Source organism: Brassica napus, chromosome C1 (genome assembly GCF_020379485.1).
Source record: "Brassica napus cultivar Da-Ae chromosome C1, Da-Ae, whole genome shotgun sequence".
Taxonomy (NCBI): Eukaryota; Viridiplantae; Streptophyta; class Magnoliopsida; order Brassicales; family Brassicaceae; genus Brassica; species Brassica napus.
Genome location: NC_063444.1, coordinates 15071125 through 15086528, shown reverse-complemented (window position 1 = coordinate 15086528; position 15404 = coordinate 15071125). Strand labels below are relative to the sequence as shown.

Below are 15404 nucleotides of genomic sequence, written 5' to 3'. Positions count from 1 at the left end.
CGGAGTTGTTGTCTTAGATTCCAGAGGGTGTTGAATCCAGACGGATTGTAATTTTGAACCGAGATTTCGCCTCTTTGGTATTTCCCGAAGAGCACGTCTTTTAGTTGTCTGCAGCAGGTAGTCTCGTGGCCTGCGCATCGGTGATATTGGCAGTATGATTGCTGTTGCGCGACTGTCAGGATACTTGGTGAAGGTCCTCCTCCTATGTAGAGAATTCTTGCTCTGTTTCCTTGGTTTCTTCTTTCTGGGTTTCTGATGTTCCTTCTTTTGTTCGTACGCTCGGTCGTAGGGGTATTTTCTTCAGCGGTGACGTCTGGTGCTCGCAAAGTTGACCTGGTCAAAGCGCGTAATTGTACCAGGAGGTCTCTGAGGATTTGGACTTGATCAGTCAAGGCTGCGGTCATTTCCTGGCGGAGCTCGTTCGCCGGTGGTATGTTCGTCATCTGAGAACTTCGAATTCTGATGGCTTGAACTTCCGACCTGTTTTGCAATCTGGCTACGCGGCGTTCTAGTTCGTCGATTCAGTTATGACACGCCGCATGAACTTCATTTATTGTTGCGGCTCTGACTCCTCCCTGCTGACTCATCTCGTCGATTTTGTTCAGTATGTAGTAAAGCATGGTTCGAGAGTCGTACGTCGTTTCGGCCGGCGGGTCTTGGGGGATGTTGATTGGTTCGCCTAGCGGCGAGAGAGGGGACGTTGGACTTCTCGGGTTGTATGAAGTTTCTGAATCGGAGGCGGTCGGATCGTCCGACTCGTATGACGTCGGTAAAGACGACATCTTTCGGCTTTTTAGTGGACTCTACTTCGTGCGTTAGAAACTTTTCAGCCCAACGGTTGGCGCCAATTGTTGAATCCTAAATCCAGTAACAGAGGATTTATAGACTAAACAAAGATATAAGTATGATTAATGGGGGCCAAAGGTTTCGTTTAATACAATGTTTACAAAAAGGCGAAGCAAAGAATAAAAGAAGAACTCGTAGTCGTAAAAACAAACTCAGGATTCTCTCTACTTTTATCTCTCTAGTCTTTCTCTCTCTATTTCGCTGTCCCCTCTCCGTAATCTGTTTTCCTCTTTTTATAGATTTTAGTTGCGTGGTTTTGTGGATGCGTCATGATTACTTTCTGACCTGCTACAGTGATCGGCGGATTGTCAGTGAGTAGGTTCTGCGCCGTGGTAGGAGCCTCGGCCTATTCCTTCCTGTCGTTCGGTGGCGTGTTGTCAGGTCATCTCAGGGAGTTGGTGAACCGTTTACCCCGATGTGATGATGTCACATCGGGGTAAACGGTTCACCAACTCCCTGAGATGATGTCTACTTTTATCTGGTCACCAACTCCCTGAGATGATGGCGTGTTGTCAGGTCATCTCAGGGAGTTGGTGAACCGTTTACCCCGATGTGATGATGTCATTCGGCGCGGGTCTTGCTTTCTTTTCTGGGCCGCGTCGCGTCGCTCCTGTCTTGGGCTCAGTTTTAGGATCGGGCCGAGTCAGCTCCTGGACCTTGGCACTTAGTGAGATCTATCCAACATTAGTGGAAGTAAAACCCAAAGAAAGAAACTGTGTGAAATATTATTATGTTATTAGAACAATAGTTTAGATATTTTTACCAAAAAAACAATAGTTTAGATAATCTGAATGTTAAAAAAATAGATAGATAATGAATGATAAAAAGTAACTGTTCTATTCTGATCATAAGAGTTTCTGTCGACCAAATTTTATTTTATTTAAAATGGTATTCTTAAATCGTTGTACTTGGATAAGTACGGGTAATATAATGTTTTAACGAATTTCTAGAGACGTTACCTAATAAATTGTACGGCATTGACTTAAAATATCAAAATGTATTTGTTAGGTGTAGGTGTAAAAGTAGGAATATTCAAATGATCTTTTACACATTAGTAGAACTATCAACTATCAAGACCGGCGAAATCGTCGGTGTCGGTGTATGTGTGTTTCTAGAAATTAAATGGTGGAAATTGACCGTATGGGATGATTTGTCAGTCGGTTCTTTTGTGAAACCGAGTGGCTTAGTCGTAAGCATACGTTGTCTTTGATTATATACCCCTAAAGAGTCGTCTGTGTTCACACACGGGGTCTTCTCTGATCTTCGTCTGCAGGTAAATTTTGGACCAATTACATATTTGACTTTTGTCTAGTCTTTTTTTTTTGGACAAATACTTTTGTCTAGTCAAATCTCATATTGTAAAGTTGCTTCTTTACTTGACATCCAAGAAGAACGCAAAGACTTCTGTTTCGAGCTTTGAAAATAGTATTTTAACCCCCCAAAAAGACAAAGTATTTTATCAAAAAAAAAAGAACCATTTTGTTTGCATCTTCTAGATATCAAAGGTTTGGCTGAGCCTGACCGGATAAAAGATGTTCAAGCTTTAACGTTCAAAAGCATATCATATATATTTATCTCCATGGAGCAATCAAAAACTATTTGTTATGACTTATTAGGACATGGTTGTTCGTAATTGGTTGGTGAATTAGAAAGAGCTTGCAATTTGACGGATAAATGTTTTTCTTATTCTCATTGGTATAACGAAACATTTTCTTTATTGGTACATTTTGATCTCCAACACGATAATAATAAAATACAATAACATTTCTTTGAATAGAAACATTATAGTAAAAACTGGTAATGACGCCGTCAAGAGAATATTCCGAGAACAAGCTGTCTTGATCCGATATCCATTCGTCAACTACTTCAATCTCTTGCGAAGACGACGACGTTTCCTCGACGCATACCGCGTCTTGAAGAACGTCGCCTCTCACTTGAATCCACTCGCCGTCAGCTACCGTATCCCAATCCGGAACGCTTGAAAACTCATCTCCGGCGAGTTGCTCGATCCGATCAGCCGGTGAATCCCAAGCACCCGAGTAACCAGCAAAAGGGTATTCGTGATCCATCGAAAGCGAGCGACTTTCCGAAGCTTCGCATGAGTTCCAAAACCGTTGATCCAACACAGTGCTCGGAGAAGACGAACTCTGCAGATGAGATTCTACGTCTTCGTCTTCGTCGAGGAAAGGGTGTTTAAGCAACCCTTCCACCGTCCATCTCTGTTTCGGATCATTCTCCAAACAACTCATCAGAAAGTCCTTACCTTTCTCCGATATCCACTCAGGAATCTCCGGCGACTCGCCGGAGTATCCAATCTTATACATTGCAGCAACGACGTCGTTTAGCTCCGGCCAAGGGCTTGCCCCGGTCATCATCTCGATCACCGTACACCCTAACGCCCACACGTCGGCTGGAAACCTCTGTTCTTCGCCGCGAGCAACCTCTGGCGCCATAAACGCCGGTGTACCGGAAAATCCAGACTTTAAAACCGGTTTAGCACAACCCATATCAGCGATTTTACATACGACGCCGTTTTCTTCGACCAGCACGTTCTGGCTCTTCAAGTCGCAGTGAACAATCCCTCTCTCGTGGAGATAACTCAGACCCCTGAGAATCTGACGCGTGTATGATCTGATCGCCGGCTCCGGCAACTTCCCGCCGGAGTTTTTGATTAAATCGTGAAGACTCCCGCCGGAAACGTACTCCATCAGGAGATTGTAAGCCAATCCTTCCTTCTCCGGTGTTACATCAGAGCCTATGTACTTGACTATGTGTGGAGAGCTCAATGTAGACAAAATCGATTGCTCGTTCTGCAAGAACGCTGAAGAAGAGAAATCGGCTGATTTGACGGCGAACATCTCACCGGAGTTTGAAACTGCTATTGAGACGGTGGCTGTGGAGCCTCGACCGATGATTGGTCCTCTTGTCCAAGTAATAATATCCATTGGTAACAGAGGAAATGAAAAAAAACAGTAGGTATGAGGTTAGCGAGTTTGGAGAAATGATCTTTAGAGGTTTTGAATTGTTTTAAGCAAATGGCTCATAAGAAGCTTATTATATAGTAGTATACAAATTCATTTATGTGTGTATGTGTTATGGGTAAGTTGAAGTGTGTGTATGTGACTTTGGCATGGGTTTTGGTTCAAACTCGGAGACGACATTCTTTATACATTTTTTTTCTTGATTTCTTTTTGTCCAATTAAGAGTCACTACTTTAAGCTTATCTTTCACTTTATTTATGTTTTTTTTTTCTGTCATCAAAATAATATTTATTTATGTTTAGATTACTATTTGTGTTCTGTGTTATAGCAGTTTCGAAACTCAAGATGCCTGAATATTATGATGACATACAGACGTCACTTAATATGCGTTTTGAGTATATTTAGCATGATTCATACCAAGGATAACCATACTTTTATTATAAAAGGAAACAAATAAAAATTTAAGCATATGATGTAGATCTTTTTTATTCCTTATTATATATTTTCTCAATTGTTAAAAGTTACTATAATTTATAGTTTTTTTTTCTTTTTTTCACAAATGTAGATTTTCTAGATTTTTAAAGTACTTTCATTGATTGATATTAAGAAGTTTTACATATGATTTGATTAAATGTATATTGAAAAATATATAGTAAAAATAAATAATAAAATCATTGTAAATAGTTATTATATTTTTAATATGCATAATAATCTTTTATAAGAAAGGTAATCTTTTAGGAAGGGAGAAAGTAGTTTAAATGTAGTGTATAATATCCCAAATCAGCATGGTATTAAGCCAAGTTACAAAAAAAAAAAAAAAATCAGCATGGTATTGCGTTCAATGCAATATCATCCTGTGATTGAAGAACAGCTGCCAACAGCTGCATGTTCATTAGCATTAAGTTATTGATAATGTTACTTAATTGCAGAGTTTATTTTGAGTTAATTGTTGCATTTAACACACTATCCTCACATATAGTAACGTACAGATTCTGGTAGCATTATATGTGTGGGCAATATAATAACGAGAGAGAGTGAAACGAGCTACGTGGCCTGAGGGGAATGTGTAAAGACAGCTTCGACGGCATGAAGACAGAGTGGACGGCGCCGTTACTTCGATCCTCCGCCATGAGTTTTAAATCACGTGACGGAAGCGCGTGGAGCAAATCAAGTACAGACCATTTTAACGTGGTAAGGAGATTAAGCCACACTTACTTAAAAAGATTTATTAACGCATCAAAGTTTAAAATTAATTATTATTTATTTGTTTAATGGGCTGTAAAGAAGAAAACTGTGTGGTCGAATCTAAAATGTGAATGAAGATGATAATGTCTTTAATTAGAATGCAAGCTGTGACAATTTATTTGGGTTTGCTTTTGCTCCGAGAATACAGTTGTGAGTTCAGAGTTTACATTTTTTCGGTTATTAAATTTTAGTATAATATAGTTTTGTAAGTTTTGGATGGGAAACGCGGATTCATGCATGTGATTCTGGACAAAGGTGTGCCAGACTGGGATATGTATATTTTTAACCGCAAGATTAAGCGTGTATATAGAAAACTAAAGATGAACATATTTATAAGAGTTGAGAAGACAACGTGTATTGCGTACTGATTAGTTTTGTTAGGGGAAGTAGTTATACATGGGATTTCTTTTACAGGAAAAAAAGGTTATACATGGATTTGACTTCATTTTAAAATAACCTTATGAAGCAGTTTAAAAAAAAAGACCTTATGAAGCAAAGCTCGATGGCTTATATATACTTTTTTCTCAACTTCAACTTATGAGGCCAATACATGATTTGCAACTACAAGAGATTCAACCACACTTACCAACAAAATGATCTAGTATCACCTAATAATAACACATAGATGGATCATGCGCTGCCTAATCTTCTATTTTGTTGTAATTTTAATTTACCTGATGACTACAAACTCACCCCACGATCCGGGAAGATCAGTTGCCTCGTAAACCACCTATATTTGACCACACCAGGTGAAAGCATTAAGACACAAACTAACTAGACCAAATCAAGATTATACATTTAAGCTCCAGCTTTAGTCACTAAAGAGTACAAGTTCAGCTCTTGGACCAAAACATCTTCACCGAAACGGTGCAAGTCCGGACATGGTCGTTGTTGCGGTGCTCAAACACCTTACTTCATAGCCTGAAAGACGGAAGCAAGTCCGTGCTGAGAAAAGACGGGCTCAACGACTAGCAAAAACGTAGCCAAAACAGCTATCAAAGCTTCCAATGCCGTGGGTTCATGCTACTAAAGATGCTAGAGAAGCCGCCTCCAGTGCTGGGAAGTAGAGCACCACCACTTACCTGAAACAGAGTTCACCTGTATGGAGAACATGTCCAAAAGAAATAGGCTGAAACAAAAAATCTTAACATGTACCTGCCGGTAGCATCTGTAAAATCTCTAATACCACCTCCAACGGTTAGTGGTACAAAGACGTACTCTGATGTGTACCTCAAAACCTATAAAGGATGTTAAAAGGTTTTAAATCAGAAAATACATAACTACAGAAGTAATACTTAAAACTCTAATGAGAAAAAAAAATAACAACTAATCTTAGTACATGTATCATCGACAAATCCCCTAGAGGAAAATCGCGAAATCCAGTTATGTTTAAGAAGCTAATCTGAAAACCCAAAGGAAGAATAGTTTAATGGTAAAAAATATCTAAACAAATCTGTATTTGAGACACTAATAACAAGGAAACATACCTCATATGCACCCTCTTTGTAATACGGTGCAAGTTCGTGCATGGTCGTCGTTGTCGTGCTCAAACACCTTACTTCATAGCCTGAAAGACGGAAGCAAACCGGGCCTCGTGGTCTGGTGGTAAAGGAACCTCAGCTGAGGTGCCCGCCATCACGAGTTCGAATCCCGGCCACCGGGGAATTAACATTTGGGCATCGCCGGCGACACAGATTAGTCTCTTGGGCCTAGGAAGCCTTTGGGGAAACTGTGTATAATTCAAAAAGAAAGACGGAAGCAAGTCCAGTGCTGAGAAAATACGGGCTCAACGTCTAGCAAAAATGTTGCCAAAACATCTATCAAAGCTTCCAATGCCGTGGGTCCATGCTACTGAAGATGCTAGAGAAACCGCCTCCAGTGCTGGGAAGTAGAGCACCACCATGTACCTGAAACAGACTTCATCCATCAGTTGACAAGTCCGGCGGAACGAGGCCTCTGTGACACGCCTTACTACGAGAACCAAAGGTCAATAGCATTTTCCACCGCCAATTCCTCCGTTGGGGACACCGTCTCACCAGAAAGTAGAGGCCAAACCAGAGAACCCACTGAGCAACGCGCCGCCGCCGTGAAGGGTTTTCTAGAAATCTACAAAAAGAGAAAATCAGCTCTGCCTTGCACTTCACCCTAAATGATGACCTTATTTGCATTCACCACACCCTAGACTCGCCGCTCCCGGTAGACGACACCTCCGACTTGAAGTTTTCCGGTGAGACACCAAACAACTCAGTAACAGCTTGCATGTCAAAGAGGACGAAGAAGATGAGGAGAAAGGCAAAGAGAAAAAAGAAAGGGAGGAGAGTGAATGTCTCCGGCACCGGCAAGAGCCGGCCCGAAGAAAAATTTGAATTGTTTTGTGGAGGTTTTAGAGAGAGATGGGGTTAGAGAGAGAGAGAATCAGAAAGGAAGGAACTTTTGAAGATAGGGAGTTTATATTTGTTTCTACTTAGGTAACGGTTTGTAGTGAAGGCGACTTCTACCAACTGAATTTTGTATGATCTTATATCATTACATCATCTCAGTAAGTCTATGAAGCATAGAGGCATACATGAAGAACAAACTATTGAATTTTGTATGGTCTTAGATCATTACATCATACTAGCTACTCCGTAGGCCTTACTATAACTTTCCTGTTATGTAGCAAGGACCTTGGTCCAAGGTATATTGTATCATATGTGTAAAAAACCTGTTTCAGCAACAATGCAGACTTTTTGTTAATTCTGTTAGATACTAGTATACTACTAGATGAACACAAAATATTCAGTTAAATTTTCTGGGGAACATTGTTATTTCCAACAAGGCAACAACCATAAGTCTTTTTTGTTACATGTTTAGATGAAGGCCCCATATTGATACCTCAATTGTACAAATTGGTGGCAGAACCAATTTATATTTATAAGATTGATTTCTAAACCTAAGCCCAATTCTATCTTATCTTTTACATGAACAATGCCATTTGTTGTTCAACTTTGTTGTTGACAAGACCGTAAATCATGTGGTTTCATACTTAACATGAAAATAAAATATGCAGACACACGTTATAATCTGCAGAGGTCAATGTGCAGCCAGTAGAATATTAAATGTTGACTTTATATCGTAAAGTTGAAGAGTAACAAATGCGATAAAAATAATTGGCCCCTTGACCTTTTGTACTTTCGGCATTTAGAATGTTCAATTCGGAAATTTAGACGTACGAGAAATCGTAGTAAATTATATTAATAAACATAATTTATAAACTAATAGTTAAATATATCTTTTGTACAATGTTAAATGTTCTAAACAAAGATTATTGAAAATTTACTAGTCATAGTGTTTTTTTGTACTTACTTTTGATAAATCACTTGGATCAAGAAAGTAAAGATCCAGTACTTGTTTGTTCAAGTCTGTTATGAGCAATCTTGGTTATATATGAGTTATATATTAAGTTTCGTTTTCTAACCAACTAAATTGATAATTAATCAGAACAGCTTTAAGTAGTATTCTTGTTGTCTAGGTTATACATTACTCGACGTATACACGACCTATAGGAGGTGAATGGCAATACAAAAACGTGAAAATGAGTCAAAAGCTAACAACCATGTCGTGTCAAGAAGAGGGTACCTATGTTAACTTCTTCTCGTCGAATCTTCTCAAATACGTAGATCATCGTTATCCTCAGTCTCTTAACAGGAGGTTTTAGCTTCGGGTAATAGACGGTTCTTAGATTTTCTTAGATTTTAACTAAAAAAATTAAGCATCGTCTCTTAAATAAGAGATATAAGAGCCGTCACTTAGCTGAAAAGTGTAAAAAAAAATAATCAAATCATAACTTAAAAACTCCGGCTAAGAGATCGGAGTTAATGATGCCCTTAATGTGAAATTGCATGCATCAGTGACATTTTCTATATATTTATTTTTTGAAAAATTCTTTGGCATAGTTTTTTTTTAATTTTTTGTCACAAAAATAGCTCACAATGAATAAAATGACCAAAATAAGTTTTATTAAAGATTAAAAATGTATTTTTACCCCCATCGTTAACTAATATAGACTTAGAGTTTAGAGTTAAGGAGTAGAGTTTTGGGTATAGAGTTTTAAATTTTAAAAATTAAAAATTAAAACTAAAATTTTCAAAATAAAAAGGAGCTAATTTGGTCATTTTTTAGGGTTATTTTTGTGACAAAAACTTAAAAATGGCTATTCGAAAGAATTGTTTTTTTTTTTATAAGTATGGGAATTATCATAAAAATGAATCGTTGTTTGTACGTGTACAAAAAGTTACAAGCCGTAACATTTTCTATTAGTTTTATATCTTCAATGAACATGCATCTTTACCGTTTGTAGATTATAAAGAGGTACGAGTTTTAATACACAAGTTACAGCTACCTTGTCGTATAATTTTGCCTATATTAGAAATGTAAATCAATGTTTCTTAATTCTCACGACCAATAATAAACCGATATTAAAATAAGCTGATTAAAAGAATGTACGCCTTTGCTTCTCCGTTCAACTCGCTTGACTTGCCTTAGGTCAGCCTATGGGGGGGATGGGGGGGGGGGGGGGGGGGGGGGATGAATCCATATGAACTATATTTTTTTCGTATTCTTCAGACTTTAATCATCTCTTGCGGTAAAATCCATTTTAGTTCTGGTCTAAATGCATAGAACTGTTTTTCTTTAATGACTATATAATCATAAAATATTTATAACCCCAAAAGCAAAATACATATCTAATCACTTGTTTTTCACCGCATTTCCAGCGTCAACTCTACTCGATGACAACTATAAAACCCTAAGCCCACCTAATACTTTCCTTACCAATCCCAAGTTCCCAACGATCACTCTCCCTCTATCTCTCTTTCCCACACACAAACCAAAACAAGATCCAAAAGAAAATGGCCCTCGTAAAGCTACTTGTGACCATCGCAATAACAACCGCAATCACAATCGCAGTCATCACCACCAGAACCACCACCACCGTGGAACGCACGAGCTTTGATGCACCGAGAACGCAAACTACAAGGCCGAGCAGGTTCTTGGCTCAGAAGGAAGTAGGCGAGCGAAGCCCTAGCGCGGCGGACCATTGCAACAAGGATCCTGAGATATGTAGCCTCTACGGAGGGGGAGGAAGCAACTCGACGGTGACGTGCTGCAACAACAAATGCATTGACGTGGCCAGTGACGACAAGAACTGTGGCGCGTGTAAGAACAAGTGCAAGTTCTCACAGACGTGTTGTCAAGGCCAATGCGTTTACTTGAGTTACGACAAACGCCACTGTGGACAATGTAACCATTCGTGTGAGCAGGACGAGTTATGCGTCTACGGTCTCTGTAACTACGCGTGATCGATCCATCGGGTGGTGGCGTATTCTACTAATTAAGTACTAACAAAGAAACTAAAGCTAATTAAAAGGGTCTATTTATGATAACGTGAACATGTATTTAAAATATATATTGGATGTTGCGTCCAGTTAATTGAAGAACATAAGTGGTGAGTGCAATACTGAAGCCCATTATGTTTTGGAGGAATAAAAAAGAAACGATCTCGAGGAACATCCTCTTCAAGTAACAAAATAATTTATACACATGAGTTATGTAGTTTGACAAACTTAAACGACATTTATATGAATCTGAATGGTAAAGTCTTTTAGAGATGTAAGATATTCTTACTAATGAGCTAAAGATATAAATCGCATGGTTTTTAGTTTGGCAAAAGGAAGTGGATTCGCTATACTGAAAACTTAGTTTCCATAGCTCTAGGAGTAGAGATCTCGTCTCTGCAGGTTCGGAGCTCAACCTAATGCGGCACCGGATTCGGACCGCAGGTCATCTAGGTTGTTTCATTGTGCTTGCTTCATAAAAGAAGTTATATTCCCTTTATTTACAGAGTAACGTTTACAATATATACAAGTGATCCTGGTACAACTTCCCTAAGAATATGGCATGTAAATCTTAACAACAAAATCTCGAATATGAAAGAGGAATAATCCATATTCTTTCACTCTCCCGCAGTCGACTGATTTGACGGTTAGGTTGCCTTGAAAGTCTTTCAACAATGTAGTTGGCAAGCTATTTGTAAAAATATCTGTGTACTGTAAAGAGGAGGGTACGTGCAACACTTTAACTTGACCCATGGCGATCTTCTGTCTAAAATGAATGTCAATCTCTATATGCTTTGTATGTTGATGCTGAACTGGGTTGTTGGACATGTAAACCGAGCTTGTGTTGTCACAGTACACAATGGTGGCCTGGGACACTGTAGTTCAAGTAGAAGGATTGCGTATCCAACAAATTTCTGCAACTGCATTCGCTATATTTTTGTATTCAGCCTCTGCGCTTGACCGAAACACTGTAGGTTGCGTTTTGAAGACCAAGAAATGATGTTTTCACCTAGGTAGAGACAAAACCCTGTCGTAGTGACGTAGAATAACAAGCTTCCGAACAGCCTGCCCAATCAACATGAGAGTAAGCCACCAACTCGTTGAGAGAAGAACGAAATAGTTGTAATCTGAGGGTCAGAGTTCCTTGAACATAACATATTATCCACTTGAGTGCATGCATATGTTGCATCGTGGGGGCATGCATGAAAAAGTATACCTGCTGAACTCCATAAATGATATCATGCCTTGTGAAGGTGAGATACTGTAAGACACCAGCTAGACTCCGGTACTCGGTCGGGTTATCAATTTCACAACTGAACATAGAATAATAGTATAATATTTCGAAGTTTGTGAAAATAAACACAAAAACATATTGAATGAATAAAGTAACACATGTGCCGGCTTAAAACTATATTGGACCCTTGGACAAATTTTTTTTATATATTATAATTGGTTAAGCATGATATTTTAGATCCTTTTTGTAAGAAACAAACATAAATATGGACCATTTTTATCATTAAATTTAGTTAATTTTAAGATGGACCTATGGCATATGCCATGTTTGCCACCCCTTAGAGCTGGCAATACAGAGCCACCTAAAAACATTAGAACATGATTATTGGAGGTTTTTAGAGTGGTGTTCTTAGCGGAATATAAGAATCTGTTTTTTAATTTTTAACTAAAAAAGTTAAGAACCGTTTTTTAAAACTCTTATTTAAGAGCCAATTTTTAATTTTTTAGTTAAAAGTTAAAAGACGGATGCTCACCTTAGAAACCTCTCAATAATCATGCTTTTATAAACCATTCAAATACCAATAAAAATAAAATAATTATTCAAAACGTCATGTAGTTCGTTACCAAACCAAGTGAGAAATAAGTGTGACCGGTCAATTATTCGAGGATTCCCGAAAACACCCCTAGCGATTGGCGATGGCAGCTCCTGCGGTGGAGGCAACCGCCGCAACCGCGCTACGCTCCGTCATTCTCAGGGCTCGTAAGGCGGCGGAGCGCGTAGGAAGAGATCCGGAGCGGGTAAGAGTCGTCGCCGTCTCCAAGACTAAACCCGTCGCACTTATCCGCCAAATCTACGACGCCGGCCACCGCTGCTTCGGCGAGAATTACGTTCAAGAATTCATCGACAAAGCTCCACAGGTTCCCCCTCTCTCTCTCTCTCTCTCTCTCTCTCTCTAATCCTCGACGAGTTCGCAGTTTTGTTGAATCTAATAGAGCTCGTTCTCGTTTCACTTTGATTGCTCAGCTTCCGGAAGATATAGAGTGGCATTTCGTGGGACATCTACAGAGCAACAAGGCCAAAACTTTACTAGGTCTGGCTTTAAATTTCCCCATCTTGAATAACGAAGCTCCAAATTTTGTAATTCGAGTCCCCATTTATTCAGGAGTTAAGTGAAAGTGAGAGTCTTTTAATCAACTGTTTGCAGCTGGAGTCCCAAACTTGGCAATGGTTCATGGTGTCGATGGACAAAAGGTAATCTTACATTCCCTGATATCTCTCTTGTATTGTATGATTAGATTCTTCAAGTTACTCGAGTTTTGTTACGTGTTCTGTGTGCAACTACTTTGGTTGGAACGTTGACAAATGTGGCTTATAAGATGCACCAGTTCGGTTCACTAAAGATGTTTTTTCGTTGGGTGTTATTCTGGTGCAAATTGTCTACAGGTAGCAAATCATCTTGATCGAGCTGTTTCAAGTCTTGGGAGACACCCACTTAAGGTTTTGGTCCAAGTGAACACAAGTGGAGAAGCTTGTGAGTATTTTTTTATTACCCACCGAGCTTTCATTCCTGTAAAGTTGATTTCTTTTCTCCAGCTTCATACAGTGGCTAACTCTTTGTTCCTGAAAATCGATGCAGCTAAATCTGGGGTAGAGCCTTCTAGTGTTGTGGAGTTAGCAAGACATGTGAATATGCAATGTCCGAATCTGGTGTTCTCTGGTTTAATGACTATTGGGATGCCTGACTATACTTCTACTCCAGAGAACTTCAGGGTATGTTACTTCATCCACTCTGTTGAATGCTTCTTTCAGTTTCAGATAAGGCTCTTGTTCAAATACCACAACATACAAACTTCTTGGTTTTTCTGGACTAATTTGCTTACAAAAGTTTTGTTCTTTTCTCCCCATAATCTGGACCAGACACTTACAAACTGTCGAGCTGAGGTCTGCAAGGCACTTGGAATGTCTGAGGATCAATTTGAACTGTCTATGGGCATGTCTGGTGACTTCGAACAAGCGGTAATATCTTTGTATCTCTTATAAAACCCACCCAGAGATGCAGCCAAGCTGACGTAGAATCATTTTGAATGTGTTCTTTTTACTTTCATGATCTTCCAAGTAACTTTAAATGTGGAAGATGATCTTTGACTGTTTTTGTTTTTGTTTTTTAACTTATGGAACTGCAGATTGAGATGGGAAGCACCAATGTGAGGGTAGGTTCTACCATTTTCGGACCAAGAGATTATCCCAAAAAAACAACTTAGCTACTACATTGCTCAGAATACTTGTTCTTGTAAGATTATGTATATTTTATTCATTTGTGGTTAAAATAATGTGTATTCACAAGTTACTTTATAGAAATCAACACATTGTTATCAACCAAATCAACATATTGAACCTAGTTTCGTGATTGATTTAGTAATTTTTTGTCATGACTAACTAACCTATGCATAAATTTGCATAACCTTCAATTGAACCTATTTTCATTTGAATGCTATATTAGTTTGTTTTGTCATCACTATTCACTAACTAACCTTAGTTTTTTCTTCCTGCTATTCTCAAATGTTTATCTGTTTTCTAGTTTTGCCACGGTTTCTAATTTTACTCTGCACTAATAACTGTTAGTAAACCAATGAAGAAAAGCAAACCTAATCCCTGGAAGCTTAATTCTCAGGATGTGTAATCAAGTTTATTTGCGTAACTGAGACTATTATTACTTTATAGTAACGTGTCGCTGTTTGTACACATATGGATGATTATCTAGATCCTGCACTGAAGCGATTTGGGTAATGGTAAAGTAAGGTGAGCGTACCAAATGGTAGAGATTGTCAGACAAGTAATGGACCACGTACCAAAATTATGTGGTTCAAGAGCTATTTCCTTCCCTTAGACACCGAATCTTCATTTATGTTTTTCCCATCTTTTATTGTTCATTTTGTAACTTTGTATGACGTAAACGAAAACTTCCAAAAAGATATGGTTCGCAAAATATCGACCCCATGCTGAGCCTTGCAGTAGCTGCTACGACCACACAACGTCCGACGAAAAAAGCATGACCATATAAAATCTAAATGTAATTTTATATAAAAACAACATAACATAACAGCATCTTTATATGTTCAAACAAAAAATAAATAAAGTTCTATGAGTTTTTGTTTGTTTAAATGTTCTATAACTTATTATTGATAAGTATTTATAGCAATTCTTTTTAGCAAAAAAAAAAAACATTTCTTTTAACGGTTAGGAAATGTATATAGTCAAGTTGTTAAATTTTCACATATGTGATCTTTATTTGTCAGAGTTCCTCTTTTGAAGATATTTGTCAGAGTTCATTGATTCGAATAAGTCATGTTTTCGCGTTGTAAGATTAATGTAGATCAAACATTGTCACGTCAACCGAGTTGTCTGGGTCTAGCGGTAAAAGGGCTCTAATAGGAGTTTCCGTTCTGGTTCGATTCACCTTGCCCACCTAGCCATACCATATTTATGTATTAGTTGTATATCTAGATGCAAGGACTCGTGTGATTAGTTTTCGGAACTTTAAAATTTTTGGGATTTCCACGGTTATAAAAAAATATTATCAATTCAACTTATTAGGCACAAAATTTGGAACCCAAAATCAAAACCAGAAAACCCGATCTGTTATCCGATTCGATGTAAAAAATACTTGAAAAAAATCTTATAGGATGGCATGAAGCATATTGGAACCCGAAGTTTTATTAACCA

The 15404-nt window shown here is 38.4% G+C and overlaps 3 protein-coding genes across 3 annotated transcripts; 2 read left to right on the top strand and 1 right to left on the bottom strand.

Moving 5' to 3' along the window:
- Positions 1–1385: 1385 nt before the first annotated feature.
- Positions 1386–5175, bottom strand: LOC106360479 (mitogen-activated protein kinase kinase kinase 18-like). Its single transcript, XM_013800084.3, has one exon. The coding sequence runs from the start codon at positions 3789–3791 to the stop codon at positions 2442–2444; it is 1350 nt and encodes a 449-aa protein (XP_013655538.2). The 5' UTR covers positions 3792–5175; the 3' UTR covers positions 1386–2441.
- A 4473-nt stretch (positions 5176–9648) lies between these two features.
- Positions 9649–12081, top strand: LOC106375877 (stigma-specific STIG1-like protein 1). Its single transcript, XM_048744275.1, has one exon. The coding sequence runs from the start codon at positions 9962–9964 to the stop codon at positions 10409–10411; it is 450 nt and encodes a 149-aa protein (XP_048600232.1). The 5' UTR covers positions 9649–9961; the 3' UTR covers positions 10412–12081.
- Positions 12082–12274: 193 nt separating this feature from the next.
- LOC106445472 (pyridoxal phosphate homeostasis protein) lies at positions 12275–14092 on the top strand. The gene is made up of 7 exons (XM_013887045.3): positions 12275–12598; positions 12705–12771; positions 12886–12932; positions 13125–13212; positions 13318–13451; positions 13599–13697; positions 13865–14092. The coding sequence occupies exons 1-7, from the start codon at positions 12377–12379 to the stop codon at positions 13940–13942; spliced, it is 735 nt and encodes a 244-aa protein (XP_013742499.1). The 5' UTR covers positions 12275–12376; the 3' UTR covers positions 13943–14092.
- Positions 14093–15404: the final 1312 nt, after the last annotated feature.

Coding starts and splice junctions, on each gene's coding strand:
- LOC106375877 (XM_048744275.1), top strand. CDS start 9,962: ATGGCCCTCGTAAAGCTACTTGTGACCATCGCAATAACAACCGCAATC.
- LOC106445472 (XM_013887045.3), top strand. CDS start 12,377: ATGGCAGCTCCTGCGGTGGAGGCAACCGCCGCAACCGCGCTACGCTCC. Junction 12,933..13,124: donor ATGGTGTCGATGGACAAAAG/GTAATCTTACAT, acceptor AATTGTCTACAG/GTAGCAAATCATCTTGATCG. Junction 13,452..13,598: donor CTACTCCAGAGAACTTCAGG/GTATGTTACTTC, acceptor AATCTGGACCAG/ACACTTACAAACTGTCGAGC.
- LOC106360479 (XM_013800084.3), bottom strand. CDS start 3,791: ATGGATATTATTACTTGGACAAGAGGACCAATCATCGGTCGAGGCTCC.